This window comes from Globicephala melas, chromosome 2 (assembly GCF_963455315.2).
Source record: "Globicephala melas chromosome 2, mGloMel1.2, whole genome shotgun sequence".
In the NCBI taxonomy this organism is placed as follows: Eukaryota; Metazoa; Chordata; class Mammalia; order Artiodactyla; family Delphinidae; genus Globicephala; species Globicephala melas.
In genome coordinates this window covers 4,547,540-4,565,778 of record NC_083315.2, presented here as the reverse complement: position 1 = coordinate 4,565,778, position 18,239 = coordinate 4,547,540, and the positions used below count along the sequence as shown (strand labels likewise).

The following is an 18,239-nucleotide window of genomic DNA, read 5'->3' as shown; positions in this document are numbered from 1 at the left end:
TGTTGGAGAGGGTATGGAGAAAAGGGAACCCTTTTGCACTGTTGGTGGGAATGTAAATTGAAACAGCCAGTATGGAGAACAGTATGGAGGTTCCTTAAAAAACTAAAAATAGAACTACTATATGACCCAGCAATCCCACTACTGGGCACATACCCTGAGAAAACCATAATTCAAAAGGACACATGTACCCCAATGTTCATTGCACCACTATTTACAATAGCCAGGATATGGAAAAAACCTAAATATCCAACTACAGATGAATAGATAAAGAAGATGTGGTACATATATACAATGGAATATTACTCAGCCATAAAAAGAATGAAATTGGGTCATTTGTAGAGATATGGATGGACCTAGCATCTGTCATACAGAGTGAAGTAAGCCAGAAAGAGAAAAACTAATATCGTATATTAATGCATATATGTGGAATCTTGATAAATGGTACAGACGAACCTATTTGCAGGACAGGAATAGAGACGTAGATGTAGAGAATGGACATGTGGACATGGTGGGGAAGGGGAGGGTGAGACCAACTGGGAGATTAAGTTTGACATAAATTCACTACCATGTGTGAAATAGATAGCTAGTGGGAACCTGCTGTATAGCATGGGGAGCTCAGCTCAGTGCTCAGTGATGACCTAGATGGGTGGGATAGGGGTAGGTGAGAGAGAGGTCCAAGAGGGAGGGGATATAGTTATACATATAGCTGATTCACTTCATTGTACAGCAGAAACTAACACAACATTTTAAAGCAGTTATACTCCAATAAAAAAAGCTATAAAAAGAATTATACACCATAATTTAGTGGGATTTATCCCAGGTGTGCAAGGCTGGTTCACCATTTGAAAATCAAGTAATGCAGTCCATCATATCAGCAGACTAAATAGGAAAAATAACATGATCTTATCAATTGATGCAGAAAAAGTGTTTGAAAAAATCCAATATCTATGATTTTTAAAAAATCTCAATAAACTAGGAATAGAGTGGAACTTTCTCAACTGCATAATGACTATCTACAAAAAGCCTACAGCTAACATCATACTTAATGGTAATAAATTTGAAGCTTTCCCATTAAGGTGAGATATAAGGCAAGGATGTCCCCTCTCACCACTACTTTTCAACCTCATATTAGAAGTCCTTACTAATTTAATAAGGCAAGTAAAGGAAATAAAATGTATACAGACTAGGAAGGAAGACATAACACTTCCTTTATTCACAGATGACATGATCATCTACGTAGAAAATTCATAAAAATTGGCCAAAAAAACTCCTGGAACTAAAAAGTGATTATACCAAGATTGCAGGATACAAGGTTTATATACAAAAGTCAGCTACTTTTCTGTATATCAGGGGATGAACAAGTGAAATTAAAAATTAGAAACACATTAATATTTAATTAGCGCCTCCCCAAATGCAATACTTAGGTGAAAATTTAACAAAATATGTATAAGATCTATATGAGCAAAACTATAAAACGAAAGATTTCAAAGGAGAACTAAATAAATGGAGAGATATTCCATGTACATGGATAGGAAGGCTCAATATTGTCAAGATGTCAGTTCTTCACTTGAGCTGATCCAGAGTTGATCAACTGTATCTCTATAGCAATTGTATCAACTGGTCTATATCTATCAACTTGATCTATAGATTCAATGCACCCCCAATAAAAATCCCAGCAAGTTACTTTGTGGATGTTGACAGACTAATTCTTAAGTTTATATGGAGAGACAAAAGATCCAGAATAGTCAACACAATATCGAGGAGAAGAACAAAGTTGGAGAACTGACACTACATGACTTCAAGTCTTATTATAAAGCTGCAGTTGTCAAGACAGAATTTTATTGGCAAAGGAACAGAACAGGGAAGCCAGACATAGACCCACATAAATCTGTCAACCAGTTTGAGAAAGGAGCAAAATTAATAAAATGGAGAAAAGATAGTGTTTTCAACAAATGGTGTTGGAATTACTGAACATCCACATGCAGAAACATGAATCTACACACAGACGATATACTCTTCACAAAATTAAGTCAAGATGGATCACAGATCTAAATGGAAAACACAAAACTATAGAACTTCTAGAAGAAAACATAGGAGAAAACTTAGTAACCTTGGGTGTTGTGATGCCTTTTAAAATATAACACCAAAGATATGATCCATGAAAGACATAATTGATAAGCTGGACTTCATTAATATTAAAAACCATCTTCTCAGTGAAAAACAATATCAAAAGAAGTAGAAAACAAACTACAGACTGGGAGAAAATATTTACAGAAGACAAATCGATAAAGACTGTTATCCAAAATACACAAATAACACTTGAATTTCAACAATAAGAAAACAAGCAATCCAATTTAAAAACGGAAAAAAGACCTGAACAGACACCTCATCAAAGAAGATATACAGATGGGAAATTAGCATATGAAAAGATGCTCCAAATCACATGTCATCAGGGAAATGCAAATTAAACCAACAATGAGATGCCACTGCATACCATTTAGAATGGCCAAAATCAAAGTACTGACAACACCAAATGCCAGTAAGGATGTGGAGCAACAGGAACCTTCATTCATTGTTGGTGGGAATGCAAAATGGTGCAGCTACTTTGGAAGACAATTTGATGGTTTCTTACAAAACTAAACATACTGTTACCATCTGATCCAGCAGTCATGCTCCTTAAACATGTACCCAAAGGAGCTGGGAGCTTATGTCCATGCAAAAACCTGAACGTGGATGTTTTTAGCTGCTTTATTCTTAATTCCCCAAACTTAGAAACAACCAAGATGTCCTTTGGTAGGGGAATAGATAAATCAACCTTGGTACATCCAGACAATGAAATACCATTCAGTTCTAGAAAAGAATCAGCTATAAGGCCTTGAAAAAACATGGAGGAAGTTTAGCTGTATACTAGTAAGTGAAAGAAGCCAACTGGAGAAGGCTACCTACTATATGGTTCAAAACTATGTGACATTCTGGAAAAGGTGAAACTGTAGAGACAATTAAAAAATCAGTAGTTGGGGTGGGGTGGGGAGGGAAAAGAGATGAACAGGAAGAGTACAGAGGATGTTGAAAATGAGGGAGGCTATCATGTGCGGGAGCAGGGGAGGAGACGGGAAGTCTTGTAACTTCATCTCAATTTTATTGTAAACCTAAAACTGCTCTAAAAAAATAGTCTTTTTTAAAAAAGTAGTCAAATGTAAAATAGATAGCTAGTGGGAAGCAGCTGCATAGCACAGGGAGATCAGCTCGGTGCTTTGTGACCACCTAGAGGGGCGGGATAGGGAGGGTGGGAGGGAGACGCAAGAGGGAGGAGATATGGGGATATATGTATATGTATAGCTGAGTCACTTTGTTATACAGCAGAAACTAACACAACAATGTAAAGCAATTATACTTCAATAAAGATGTTTTAAAAAAGTAGTGTAGTCGTAAATATATAAAAAATGATTTTATATGTTTTAGGTATAATTACTCAAGTACTATTTGCTGTGAAATCTGCACTTACACATTTACAAATCTTAATTTGTCAGAATGATCCTATTAAAAATCTCATAGTTTTCCTTGCATTGAAATTGGAACATTAATGGATTTTTCAGAAAAGCCTTCTCTACAATGCATTTCTTTATTTTTCTTTTTAAAGATGTAGATACCTGAGGGAATAGATTTTCCAGACTATTTTAATGAATAAATAAAAAATATTACCTTCTAAATAGCTAAAAATTATAGGTAGTGTTACATATTTGGTGTAATTCTGAAGAAGATGCCTACTATTATTGGTCTTGATTTCCATCTATAAAATTTGGGTCATTTTTAGATCATAAAAGTACATTTTTTGCCTTATTCTTAAATGTTTTTCAAATGTTAAATGGGTCACATAATCTTATACTTAAATTTTTTTGTAATGTTAAATAAGTATTGCGTGTACCAAAATGTTCGTTCTGTTTTTTCTGTAGGATGGCTCTGGTAGCACTTAGCTGTCTTTAACTTCATTGGAAACAATTTTCTTAGCGTGCATTTTAAAAAAGACTTATGGGCTTCCGGGAAGATGGCGGAAGAGTAAGACGCGGAGATCACCTTCCTCCTCACAGATACACCAGAAATACATCTACACGTGGAACAACTCCTACAAAACACCTGCTGAACGCTGGCAGAAGACATCAGACCTCCCAAAAGGCAAGAAACTCCCCACGTACCTGGGTAGGGCAAAAGAAAAAAGAAAAAACAGAGACAAAAGAATAGGGACGGGCCCAGCACCGGTGGGAGGGAGCCGCGAAAGAGGAAAAGTGTCCACACACTAGGAAGCCCCTTCGCGGGCGGAGACTGCAGGAGGCGGAGGGGGGAGCTTCGCAGCCGCGGAGGAGAGCGCAGCAACAGGGGTGCGGAGGGCAAAGCGGGGAGATTCCCGCACAGAGGGTCGGGCCGACCGGCACTCACCAGCCCGAGAGGCTTATCTGCTCACCCGCCGGGGCGGGCGGGGCTGGGAGCTGAGCCTCGGGCTTCGGCCGGAGCGCAGGGAGGGGCCTGGGGTTGGCGGCGTGAACACAGCCTGAAGGGGCTAGTGCGCCACGGCTGGCCGGGAGGGAGTCCGGGGAAAAGTCTGGAGCTGCCGAAGAGGCAAGAGACTTTTTCTTCCCTCTTTGTTTACTGGTGGCGAGGAGAGGGGATTAAGAGCGCTGCTTAAAGGAACTCCAGAGACGGGCGTGAGCCGCGGCTAAAAGCGCGGACCCCAGAGACAGGCATGAGACGCTAAGGCTGCTGCTGCCGCCACCAAGAAGCCTGTGTGCGAGCACAGGTCACTCTCCACACCCCCCTTCCGGGGAGCTTGTGCAGCCCGCCACTGCCAGGGTCCCAGGATCCAGGGAAAACTTCCCCGGGAGAACGCACAGCACGTCTCAGGCTGCTGCAACACCATGCCGGCCTCTGCCGCCGCAGGCCCGCCCCGCACTCCGTGCCCCTCCCTCCCCCGCGGCCTGAGTGAGCCAGAGCCCCCGAATCAGCGGCTCCTTTAACCCCGTCCTGTCTGAGCCAAGAACAGACACCTTCAGGCAACGTACACGCAGAGGCGGGGCCAAATCCAAAGCTGAGCCCCTGGGAGCTGTGCGAACAAAGAAGAGAAAGGGAAATCTCTCCCAGCAGCTTCAGAAGCAGCAGATTAAATCTCCACAATCAACTTGATGTACCTGCATCTGTGGAATACATGAATAGACAACGAATCATCCCAAATTAAGGAGCCGTGTGGATGAAAGGCTCTTGGTGCTGCAGCCAGGAGTCAGTGCTGTGCCTCTGAGGAGGGAGAGCCAACTTCAGGACACTGGTCCACAAGACACCTCCCAGCTCCACATAATATCAAATGGCAAAAATATCCCAGAGATCTCCATCTCAACACCAGCACCCAGCTTCACTCAACGACCAGCAAGCTACAGTGCTGGACATCCTATGCCAAACAACTAGCAAGACAGGAACACAACCTCACCCATTAGCAGAGAGGCTGCCTAAAATCATAATAAGTCCACAGACACCCCAAAACACACCACCAGACGTGGACCTGCCCACCAGAAAGACAAGATCCAGCCTCATCCACCAGAACACAGGCACTAGTCCCCTCCACCAGGAAGCCTACACAACCCACTGAACCAACCTTAGCCACTGGGGACACACACCAAAAACAATGGGAACTACGAACCTGCAGCCTGCAAAAAGGAGACCCCAAACACAGTAAGATAAGCAAAATGAGAAGACACAAAAACACACCGCAGATGAAGGAGCAAGGTAAAAACCCACCAGACCTAACAAATGAAGAGGAAATAGGCAGTCTACCTGAAAAAGAATTCAGAATAATGATAGTAAAGATGATCCAAAATCTTGGAAATAGACTAGACAAAATGCAAGAAACATTTAACAAGGCCCTAGAAGAACTAAAGATGAAACAAGCAATGATGAACAACACAATAAATGAAATTAAAAATACTCTAGAAGGGATCAATAGCAGAATAACTGAGGCAGAAGAACGGATAAGTGACCTGGAAGATAAAATGGTGGAAATAACTACTGCAGAGCAGAATAAAGAAAAAAGAATGAAAAGAACTAGGACAGTCTCAGAGACCTCTGGGACAATGTTAAATGCACCAACATTTGAATTATAGAGGTTCCAGAAGAAGAAGAGAAAAAGAAAGGGACTGAGAAAATATTTGAAGAGATTATAGTTGAAAACTTCCCTAATATGGGAAAGGATATAGTTAATCAAGTCCAGGAAGCACAGAGAGTCCCATAAAGGATAAATCCAAGGAGAAATACGCCAAGACACATATTAATCAAACTGTCAAAAATTAAATACAAAGAAATCATATTAAAAGCAGCAAGGGAAAAACAACAAATAACACACGAGGGAATCCCCATAAGGTTGACAGCTGATCTTTCAGCAGAAACTCTGCAAGCCAGAAGGGAGTGGCAGGACATATTGAAAGTGTTGAAGGAGAAAAACCTGCAACCAAGATTACTCTACCCAGCAAGGATCTCATTCAGATTTGATGGAGAAATCAAAACCTTTACAGACAAGCAAAAGCTGAGAGAGTTCAGCACCACCAAACCAGCTCTACAACAACTGCTAAAGGAACTTCTCTAGGCAGGAAACACAAAAGAAGGAAAAGACCTACAATAACAAACCCAAAACAATTAAGAAAATGGGAATAGGAACATACATATTGATAATTACCTTAAATGTAAATGCACTAAATGCTCCCACCAAAAGACACAGATTGGCAAAATGGATACAAAAACAAGACCCATATATATGCTGTCTACAAGAGACCCACTTCAGACCTTGAGACACATGCAGACTGACAGTAAGGGGATGGAAAAAGATATTCCATGCAAATGGAAACCAAAAGAAAGCTGGAGTAGCAATTCTCATATCAGACAAAATAGACTTTAAAATAAAGACTACTAGAAGAGACAAAGAAGGACACTACATAATGATCAAGGGATCAATCCAAGAAGAAGATATAACAATTGTAAATATTTATGCACCCAACATAGGAGCACCTCAATACATAAGGCAAATACTAACAGGCATAAAAGGGGAAATCGACAGTAACACATTCATAATAGGGGACTTTAACACCCCACTTTCACCAATGGACACATCATCCAAAATGAAAATAAATAAGGAAACACAAGCTTTAAGTGATACATTAAACAAGATGGACTTAATTGATATTTATAGGACATTCCATCGAAAAACAACAGAATACACATTTTTCTCAAGTGCTCATGGAACATTCTCCAGGATAGATCATATCTTGGGTCACAAATCAAGCCTTGGTAAATTTAAGGAAATTGAAATTGTATCAAGTATCTTTTCTGACCACAACGCTATGAGACTACATATCAATTACAGGAAAAGATCTGTAAAAAATACAAACACATGGAGGCCAAACAGTACACTACTTAATAACGAAGTGATCACTGAAGAAATCAAAGAGGAAATATAAAAACACCTAGAAACAAATGACAATGGAGACATGACGACTCAAAATCTATGGGGTGCAGCAAAAGCAGTTCTAAGAGGGAAGTTTATAGCAATGCAATCCTACCTTAATAAACAAGAAACATCTCGAATAAACAACCTAACCTTGCACCTAAAGCAATTAGAGAAAGAAGAACAAAAAAACCCCAAAGTTAGCAGAAGGAAAGAAATCATAAAAATCAGATCAGAAATAAATGAAAAAGAAATGAAGGAAACAATAGCAAAGGTCAATAAAACTAAAAACTGGTTCTTTGAGAAGATAAAATTGATAAACCATTAGCCAGACTCATCAAGAAAAAAAGGGAGAATACTCAAATCATAGAATTAGAAATGAAAAAGAAGTAACAACTGACACTGCAGAAATACAAAAGATCATGAGAGATTACTACAAGCAACTATATGCCAATAAAATGGACAACCTGGAAGAAATGGACAAATTCTTAGAAATGCACAACCTGCCAAGACTGAATCAGGAAGAAATAGAAAATATGAACAGACCAATCACAAGCACTGACATTGAAACTGTGATTAAAAAATCTTCCAACAAACTAAAGCCCAGGACCAGATGGCTTCACAGGCAAATTCTATCAAACATTTAGAGAAGAGCTAACACCTATCCTTCTCAAACTCTTCCAAAATATAGCAGAGGGAGGAGCACTCCCAAACTCATTCTACGAGGCCACCATCACCTTGATACCAAAACCAGACAAGGATGTCACAAAGAAAGAAAACTACAGGCCAATATCATTGATGAACATAGATGCAAAAATCCTCAACAAATACTAGCAAACAGAATCCAACAGCACATTAAATGGATCATACACCATGATCAAGTGGGGTTTATTCCAGGAATGCAAGGATTCTTCAATATATGTAAATCAATCAACGTGATACACCATATTAACAAATTGAAGGAGAAAAACCATATAACCATCTCAATAGATGAAGAGAAAGCTTTCGACAAAATTCAACACCCATTTATGATAAAAACCCTGCAGAAAGTAGGCATAGAGGGAACTTTCCTCAACATAATAAAGGCCATATATGACAAACCCACAGCCAACATTGTCCTCAATGGTGAAAAACTGAAAGCATTTCCACTAAGATCAGGAAGAAGACAAGGTTGCCTGCTCTCACAACTCTTATTCAACATAGTTTTGGAAGTTTTCGCCACAGCAATCAGAGAAGAAAAGGAAATAAAAGGAATCCAAATCGGAAAAGAAGAAGTAAAGCTGTCACTGTTTGCAGATGACATGATACTATACATAGAGATTCCTAAAGATGCTACCAGAAAACTACGAGAGCTAATCAATGAACTTGGTAAAGTAGCAGGATACAAAATTAATGGACAGAAATCTCTGGCATTCGTAAACACTGATGATGAAAAATCTGAAAGTGAAATCAAGAAAACACTCCCATTTACCACTGCAACAAAAAAAATAAAATATCTAGGAATAAACCTACCTAAGGAGACAAAAAACCTGTATGCAGAAAATTATAAGACACTGATGAAAGAAATTAAAGATGATACAAATAGATGGAGAGATATACCATGTTTTTGGATTGGAAGAATCAACATTGTGAAAATGACTCTACTACCCAAAGCAATCTACAGATTCAATGCAATCCCTATCAAACTACCACTGGAATTTTTCACAGAAGTAGAACAAAAAATTTCACAATTTGTATGGAAACACAAAAGACCCCGAATATCCAAAGCAATCTTGAGAACGAAAAACAGAGCTGGAGGAATCAGGCTTGCTGATTTCAGACTATACTACAAGGCTACAGTAATCAAGACAGTATGGTACTGGCACAAAAACAGAAATATAGATCAGTGGAACAGGATAGAAAGCCCAGAGATAAACCCACGCACATATGGTCACCTTATATTTGGTAAAGGAGGCAGGAGTGTACAGTGGAGAAAGGACAACCTCTTCAATAAGTGGTGCTGGGAAAACTGGACAGGTACATGTAAAAGTATGAGATTAGATCACTCCCTAACACCATACACAAAAATAAGCTCAAAATGGATTAAAGACCTAAATGTAAGGCCAGAAACTATCAAACTCTTAGAGGAAAACATAGGCAGAACACTCTATGACATAAATCACAGCAAGATCCTTTTTGACCCACCTCCTAGAGAAATGGAAATAAAAATAAAAGTAAACAAATGGGACCTAATGAAACTTCAAAGCTTTTGCACAGCAAAGGAAACCATAAACAAGACCAAAAGGCAACCCTCAGAATGGGAGAAAATATTTGCAAATGAACCAACTTACAAAGGTTTACTCTCCAAAATTTATAAGCAGCTCATGCAGCTTAATAATAAAAAAACAACCCAATCCAAAAATGGGCAGAAGACCTAAATAGACATTTCTCCAAAGAAGATATACAGACTGCCAATAAACACATGAAAGAATGCTCAACATCATTAATCATTAGAGAAATGCAAATCAAAACAATGAGATATCATCTCACACCAGTCAGAATGGCCATCATCAAAAAGTCTAGAAACAATAAATGCTGGATAGGGTGTGGAGAAAAGGGAACCCTCTTGCACTGTTGGTGGGAATATAAATTGATACAGCCACTGTGGAGAACAGTATGGAGGTTCCTTAAAAAACTAAAAATAAAACTACCATATGACCCAGCAATCCCACTACTGGGCATATACCATGAGAAAACCATAATTCAAAGAGTCATGTACCAAAATGTTCATTGCAGCTCTATTTACAATAGCCCGGAGATGGAAGCAACCTAAGTGTCCATCATCAGATGAATGGATAAAGAAGATGTGGCACATATATACAATGGAATATTACTCAGCCATAAAAAGAAACGAAATTGAGCTATTTGTAATGATGTGGATAGACCTAGAGTCTGTCATACAGAGTGAAGTAAGTCAGAAAGAGAAAGACAAATACCGTATGCTAACACATATATCTGGAATCTAAGAAAAAAATGTCACGAAGAACCTAGGGGTAAGACAGGAATAAAGATACAGACCTACTAGAGAATGGACTTGCGGATATGGGGAGGGGGAAGGGTGAGCTGTGACAAAGCGAGAGAGAGGCATGGACATATATACACTACCAAAGGTAAGGTAGATAGCTAGTGGGAAGCAGCCGCATAGCACAGGGAGATCAGCTCGGTGCTTTGTGCTCGCCTGGAGGGGTGGGATAGGGAGGGTGGGAGGGAGGGAGACACAAGAGGGAACATATGTATATGTATAACTGATTCACTTTGTTATAAAGCAGAAACTAACACACCATTGTAAAGCAATTATTCTCGAATTAAAAAAAGAAGACTTATCAAAATTGGTAAATTTTTGTGTAGCCATTTTAATATTGAAGATGGAAGAAAAGAAGCAACGTTTTTGGAATATTATGCTTTATTATTTCAAGAAAGGTAAAAATGCAAATGAAACGCACAAAAATATTTGTGCAGTGGATGGAGAAGGTGCTGTGACTGATAGAACGTGTCAAAAGTGGTTTGTGAAGTTTTGTGCTGGAGACTTCTCGCTGGATGATGCTCCACTATCGGGTTGACCAGTTGAAGTTGATAGCGATCAATTGAAAGAATAATTGAGAACGGTCAACGTTATACCACGTGGGAGATAGCTGACATACTCAAAATATCCACATCAAGCGTTGAAGATCATTTGCACCAGCCTGGTTACGTGAATTGATTTGATGTTTGGATTCCACAGAAGTTAAGTGAAAAATACCTTCTTGACCATATTTCCACATGTGATTCTCTACTTAAATGTAATGAAAATGTTCTGTTTTTAAAACAAATTGTGATGGGCAATGAAAAGTGGATACTGTACAACAATGTGGAACAGAGGAGATCGTGGGGCAAGCGAAATGAATCACCACCAACCACACCAAAGGCCAGTCTTCATCCAGTGAAGGTGATGTTGTGTATATGGTGGGATTGGAAGGGAGTTATCTATTATGAGCTCCTTCCAGAAAACCAAACATTAATTCCAACAAGTACGGCTCCCAATTAGACCAACTGAAGATGGCACTCGACGAAAAGCATCCAGAATTAGTCAAGAGAAAACGCATAATCTTCCATCAGGATAACGCAAGACTGCATGTGTCTTTGATGAACAGGCAAAAACTATTACACTTTGGCTGGGAAGTTATTATTCATCTTCTGTATTCACCACACATCACGCCTTCAGATTTCCACTTATTTCAGTCTTTACAAAATTCTCTTAGTGGAAAAAATTTCAATTCCCTGGAAGACTGTAAAAGGCACCTGGAAAAGTTCTTTGCTCAAAAAGTTTTGGGAAGATGGAATTATGAAGTTGCCTGAAAAATGACAGAAAGTAGTGGAACAAAAGGGTGAATACGTTGTTCAATAAAGTTCATGGTGATAATGAAAAATGTGTCTTTTATTTTTACTTAAAAAACTGAAGGCTTTTTGGCCCACCCAGTATATTATAAAGATGTATGCCATGCCAAACAAAACAAAACAACACATTGATTGCAAAACTATAAAACTCACAGGCTCTTCAAATAGTCTGCATATACTGTAGATTACAGTGAATCTAAATATACCATCTGAAGAGAATTACAAATTAAAGTCAACTTTTAGATAAATAATCCAATACAAAGATTTTTTGATTGCTATAAGATAATTATTTTCTATTAAATTGCAAATGCATTATTGGTGTTTTGATGTATTTTGATAGGATTGGAAAATCGAGGAATAAGAACATAAAAAACCAGTTTTCTGTCTTTACATTTTTAAAGTTTTTACTTAACTGCGTCATTGTATCTTCTTTTTTCCTTCTGAGTTGAAATTATCTTGTTATCATTTGAGTAAATTTGCCCATTAAAAGATAGAGATGGTTAAATAAAACAAACTTCTGCATCAGTCACCAGTTTTAGCTAGGAGAAATGGTAGAACAGGTTACCAAATAATTTGTGGAGCTAATTTTCTTGAAATTGTTTCAGAAGAGAAGAGTCACTAAGTTCATCTTATATGGAATTGAGTGGGTGTGAAGGGAAAGTCTAAGAGGAAATGAAATAGTTCAGCAATTGTCTTACCAATTAGAAAAAATGAGGATTTCCTTTATTTTATAGAAATCCTTCTTTAGCTTGAAGGAAGTACTAGTTGAAAACAACCACTGTCATCAATAGCAAACCAAAAACCAGAACCAAAACTTAGTAGAAGGGTATAAAGAGGATTTCATTTTAATGTGATAAAATATACATAACATAAAATTTATCATTTTCATGTACAATTCAGTGGTTGCAAGTATATTCACAATGTTATGCAACTATCACCACTATTTTCAGAAATTTTCATCATCCCAAAGAGAACCTCTGAACCCATTAAACAATAGCACTGATTCTCCCCTCCCACACCAGTCCCCAGTAACCTCTATTTTTCCTGTCTCTATGAATTTGCCTGTTCTACGTTCATCATAGAAGTGGGATCATGCAATATTTGTCCTCTTGTTTCTGTATTACTTCAAGATTGTACATGCGGTAGCACATATCAGAATTCCTTTTTATGGCTGAATAATATTCCATTGTATATATATACCACATTTGTTAATTCATTCATCTACTGATAGCCACTTGTATTGCTTTTACCTTTTGGCTACTATGAATAATGCTGCAATAAACATTGGTGTACAAATATTTGTTTGAGTCTGTGGTTTTAATTGTTTTGTGTATATACCTAGAAGTGGAATTGCTGGATCATAGGGCAATTCCGCATTTAACTTTTTAAGGACCTGCCAAACTGTTTTCCACAGTGGCTATACCATTTTACATTCCCACCAGCAATACACAAGGGTTCCAATTTCTCCACATCTTCATCAATGCTTGTTATTTTCTGTTTTTGTTTTTTGATAATAGCTATCCTAATGGATGTGAAACGTTATACCATTGTGGTTTTGTTTGCACTTTTCTGATGACTAATGATATCGAGCATCTGTTCACACGCTTATTGGCTACTTGTATATTTTCTTTGGAGGAATGTCTATTGAAGTCCATTGCCCATTTTAAGAATAAGTTGCTTTGCTGTTGCTGTTGAGTTGTATTTCTTTATATATTCTGGGTCTTAATCCCTTATTTGGTGTATGATTTGCAAATATTTTCTCTCATTCTGTGAGTCGGCTTTTCACTCTTTTGATAGTATCCTTTGATACACAAGTTTTTAATTCTGATGAAGCCTAATTTATCTACTTTTTTCTTTTGTTGCTCTGCTTTTGGTGTCATGTCCAAAAAGAAAAAATCATTTGCCAAATCTAATGTCATGAAGTTTTTTTCCTAATGTTTTCTTATAAAAATTGTATAGTTTAGCTCTTAACTTTAGGTTTTGATCCATTTTGAATCCTTTCTGCATTGAATGGCCTTGGTACCTTTGTAAAAAAATCAATTGAATGCAAATACGAGGGTTTATTTCTGGCCTCTCTGTTCTATTCTATTAGTCATTATGACTCATTTATGCCAGTACCACACTATTTGATTACTGTAGCTTTGTAGTAAGTTTTGAAATCAGAAAGTGTGAAATCTCCAATTTTGTTCTTTCTCAAAACTGTTTTGGCTAAATGGGATTTCTTATGAATTTTAAGATGGGTTTTTCTATTTCTGCAAAAAAAATCATTGGGATTTTGATAGGGATTGCATTGAACCTGTAGATCTCTTAGGGTAGTATTCTAAGAGATAGTATTCTAAGAGATAGGGTGGTATTGTCATCTTAACGGTGCTTTGTTTATCATTCTATGAACATGGGATAGCTTTCCATTTATTTAGGTCTTCTTTAATTTCTTTCAGCAATGTTTTGTAGTTTTCATTGTATAAGTCTTTTGTCTCCTTGGTGAAATTTATTCCTGAGTACTTTATTCTTTTTGATGCTATTGTAAATAGAATTGTTTTCTTAATTTCCTTTTCAGATTTTTCATTAATAGTGTATAGAAACATAACTGATTTTTGTGTTTTGATTTTATATTCTTCAACTTTGTTGTATTTGGTTATTAGCTTTAGCATTCTTTTTGTTTTTGTTTTTTGTAGAAGCTTTAGGGTTTTCCACATATAAAATAATGCCATCTGTGAAGAGCGATACTTTTTCTCCTTTCTTTCCAATTTGGATGCTTTTATTTTTATTGTTTTATTTTTAACATCTTTATTGGAGTATAATTGCTCTACAATGGTGTGTTAGTTTCTGCTGTATAACAACGTGAATCAGTTATATGCATACGCATATCCCCGTATCCCCTCTCTCTTGCTTTCCCTTCCACCCACCCTATCCCACTACTCTAGGTGGTCACAAAGCACCAAGCTGATCTCCCTGTGCTATGTGGCTGCTTCCCATGAGCTATCTATTTTACATTTGGTAGTATATATATGTCCATGCCACTTTCTCACTTCGTCTCAGCTTACCCTTCCCCCTCCCTGCATCCTTAAGTCCATTCCCTACATCTGCGTCTTTATTCCTGTCCTGCGCCTAGGTTCTTTAGAACCATTTTCTCTTTTAGACTCCATATATATGTGTTAGCATACGGTATTTGTTTTTCTCTTGCTGACTTACTTCACTCTGTAGGACAGATTCTAGGTCCATCCACCTCACTACAGATAACTCAATTCCATTCCTTTTTATGGCTGAGTAATATTCCATTGTATATATGTGCCACATCTTCTTGGATGCTTTTATTTTTTAATTTTTTCTTGCTTAATTGCTCTGGCTGGAACTTTCAGTACTACGTTGAACAGAAGTGGTGAAAGCAATGAAGAGCGCAGTCAGCCTTCAGAACACACAACTCTGATATTTGGAGGACAAGTTCCTGACGGTCTGTCGTGGTTCTGGCAAGCTGCACCAAACAGTCTGCCACCCTCACTGTTACCTGCCACAAAGATGGGGGAGTGGAGGGTGGTAGCCACTACCACAGGGGAGAGGTTGAAACTCACTGATGTTTAGCAGCCTCTCCACCAAGCTCTCCACCGGATGCTCCCAGGTTTCCACTAGAGTCTAGAGTTCCAAAATAGCTCCTGCAGACACTTTCTGCAAATTCAGTAGCTGTTGAGGTAGAATGATGGATTTCTAGAGCTTCCAGTTCCACCTTCACTCCCCCAAGAGTTGGATTTCTTTTTCTTTTAGCCTGTTAAATCTTTGTTTCAGTAAGGTCAGTGTTATGGGGTAAATTCTTTGTGGGACAATTGGCCTCCTTTTGTTTCAAAGTCACAGATTCTACCACTGATCCTGGTTGGCCATATGACACACTTGTGTAATTTAAAAAACCCTGAATATGAGTGTAGGGAGAATTCAGTTAAGTTTTATTTGCTTCTGAAATTAATAGAAATCCAAATTAGGCCAAACTTTTTTAATTTATAGAATTGATTTACATTTAAAAACCATGAATGCCTCATTTAAAATATTTTTTTTCTCATGATAAATCAGTGAAGCATTGTTTTAGAAAACAACATTTTGTTTCATCTGCTCTGTTTTGTAACCAACTTCTTTATGTCAGTGAAGAGTTAGCTTAACAAAAAAAGGAACGTTTTTCTTGTGCCCTACATTTTTACCATCTTTTTCATCCTGTCAGAATAATCTTAAATTTAGAATGCTAAAAAAGAAATTCAGTAAGAGAACAATGTCACATTTTTTATTAGGAAGCAAAGTTTATAACATTATCACAGAGGTGTGAATCTTTGTGTGAGCTTTCCACTTGAAGACAAACTATTCATTTAAAATTTCAAAGAATACAATGTTTCCAGTAGCTTCTTTTTGACTGGCTAACATTTCCCACACGCCAGTTGTGGGTTGGCTATCTAATTACTAATATCTTCTTCAAAATGTTCTTAATTCATATTTCACTTCTGAAAAAATAACAAAATAGATGTTTAGGGTTAATATGGTGCTTAATGAAATACCTGTTTCCATTTTTTTAAAAGAAAGTATTCTGCCTATCTTGTAATGAATATACATCTTTTTGACCAAATGAGCAGGTTTTCTGCCAGCAAGAGGACCCTAGCGAACCTGAAGAAGATCACTATGGTCGAGGATGGGCAGTGAGGCTTTACTGCAAATCCTGTCACTGTTTTCTCTGGCTCTCTAGAGAAATTTCTAGAAAAAGACTTCTAGAAGTTTCTCCCTCCTGTTATGACTGAGATTCTTTCCTAGGCTTAGTCTCTATTTCACTTTTCTTCTAGCCAAAAGGAACAAAGCTCCACGTGAAGTTTCTTTTGAAGATTTCTAAGGAAAAAGGAGGCTCTAAGCACTGAATATGGAGAACGAGGTGGGTCCGTTTCAGCTCTTAAGAGTATGTTTCCCCCAGAAAACTGTCCTTTTTCTTAGTGCCTACCCTCTCTACCATGTTCCGGTGGGATTTGTCTGCTGAGTGGCTTCCCAGAGGAAACCTGACTTTTCCAGGCCAGGTAGTGGCCTCCAGCTTGCCCTCCCCATGGCCCCATCCTCCGAGCAGGACCAGGAGGTCCAGAGCAGTTTCACTTCCCACTGCCCTGCAGGCCGGCCCGGCTGCTCATTTCTCACCGGCCCCCTCTCGCCTCCCCCATCTTCCTCATCGCTCTCCCCCCACGTGTCCCTCTCTCCCCTTCCCCTGTGTCTGCTCTTCTCAGAAGTTAGCTTACAAAGCAAAGTTGTAACTTTGAATTCCTGTTTTTCCAACCGCCCTCATGTGACAGGATATCTCCTTATTGGAGGTTTTCCCTAATTTCAGAAGCCCTTTAAAAGTGGGCCCTGCCTCCAAGCTTCTTTTCAGCCGGTTGTGCAGAGAGGGGGGAGGGGCGGGGCGAGCCGGCGCCCTCACTGTCTTGGTTCTCCCGGCTCTCTGCTCTCCATCCCTGCAAGAAGAGGATCAACCCTGGGCCATGAAGCTGTCCACGCTCCTGTCTTTCCTTTCTCTCCTTCCGGTTGCCGTGCAGCTCCTGGGTAAGTGGGCTCTGACCTGGAAGCTTTCTGACTTGGGGCCTGGGGTACCCCCTCCCCTCTGGGTCAGGGTTGAGGGATTTCTTCCACACCTGCGGGGAAGAGAAAACAGGACTTCCGCACCACCAGCTCTGCGGCAAACCTCCGCCTGGTCCCCAGGCCTGGAAGCGGGGCACCCGGAGGAGGCGGCCGCTTGGCAGGGCAGAGGGGCGGCCTGACCTGAGCGCCACAGAGCCCCATCTTCCTCTTACCTCTTCTCTCATCTGCCGTTGCCTCTTCCCCGCTTTATTCTTAGAGCGATTTCCTCTGTGGTTGGCTGATTCTAATTTTCAGTTTCTATCTAACCCCCCACCAACAACTTCTGAGTGTTTTTGACCAAAAGGAAGGCGGCACTGGTGTCTCTCTTCATGGTAGGTCTAAGGATGGATTGCAGATCGTCCCCCCGCCCGAAGATTCCACGGGAGTTTTAGAACTCATCTCTTTTTCTGTGAATGAGCCATTACATTTTTGCTTAATTGGATTATAGTTGATTTACAATGTTGTGTTAGTTTCAGGTGTACAGCAAAGTGAATCAGTTTTACATCTACATATATCCACTCTTTTTTAGATTCTTTTCCCATATAGGTCATTACAGAGTACTGAGTAGAGTTCCCTGTGCTATCCAGTAGGTCCTTACTAGTTATCTGTCCTATATACAGCAGTGTGCTTATGTCAGTCCCAGTCTCCCAATTTATCCCTCCCCCCCTTTACCACCTGGTAACCATACTTTTGTTTTCTACATCTGTAACTCTATTTCTGTTTT

At 39.0% G+C, this 18,239-nt stretch overlaps 1 protein-coding gene across 1 annotated transcript in view; it reads left to right on the top strand.

The window, feature by feature from the left end:
• Positions 1-17,295: 17,295 nt before the first annotated feature.
• Positions 17,296-18,239, top strand: part of MRC1 (mannose receptor C-type 1) — a 94,795-nt gene continuing 93,851 nt past the window's right edge. Inside the window, exon 1 of the mRNA XM_030832379.3 lies at positions 17,296-17,440. Within this exon, the coding sequence (XP_030688239.1) occupies positions 17,380-17,440 (61 nt within the window). The 5' untranslated portion in view covers positions 17,296-17,379. The remainder of the gene's footprint in view (positions 17,441-18,239) is intronic.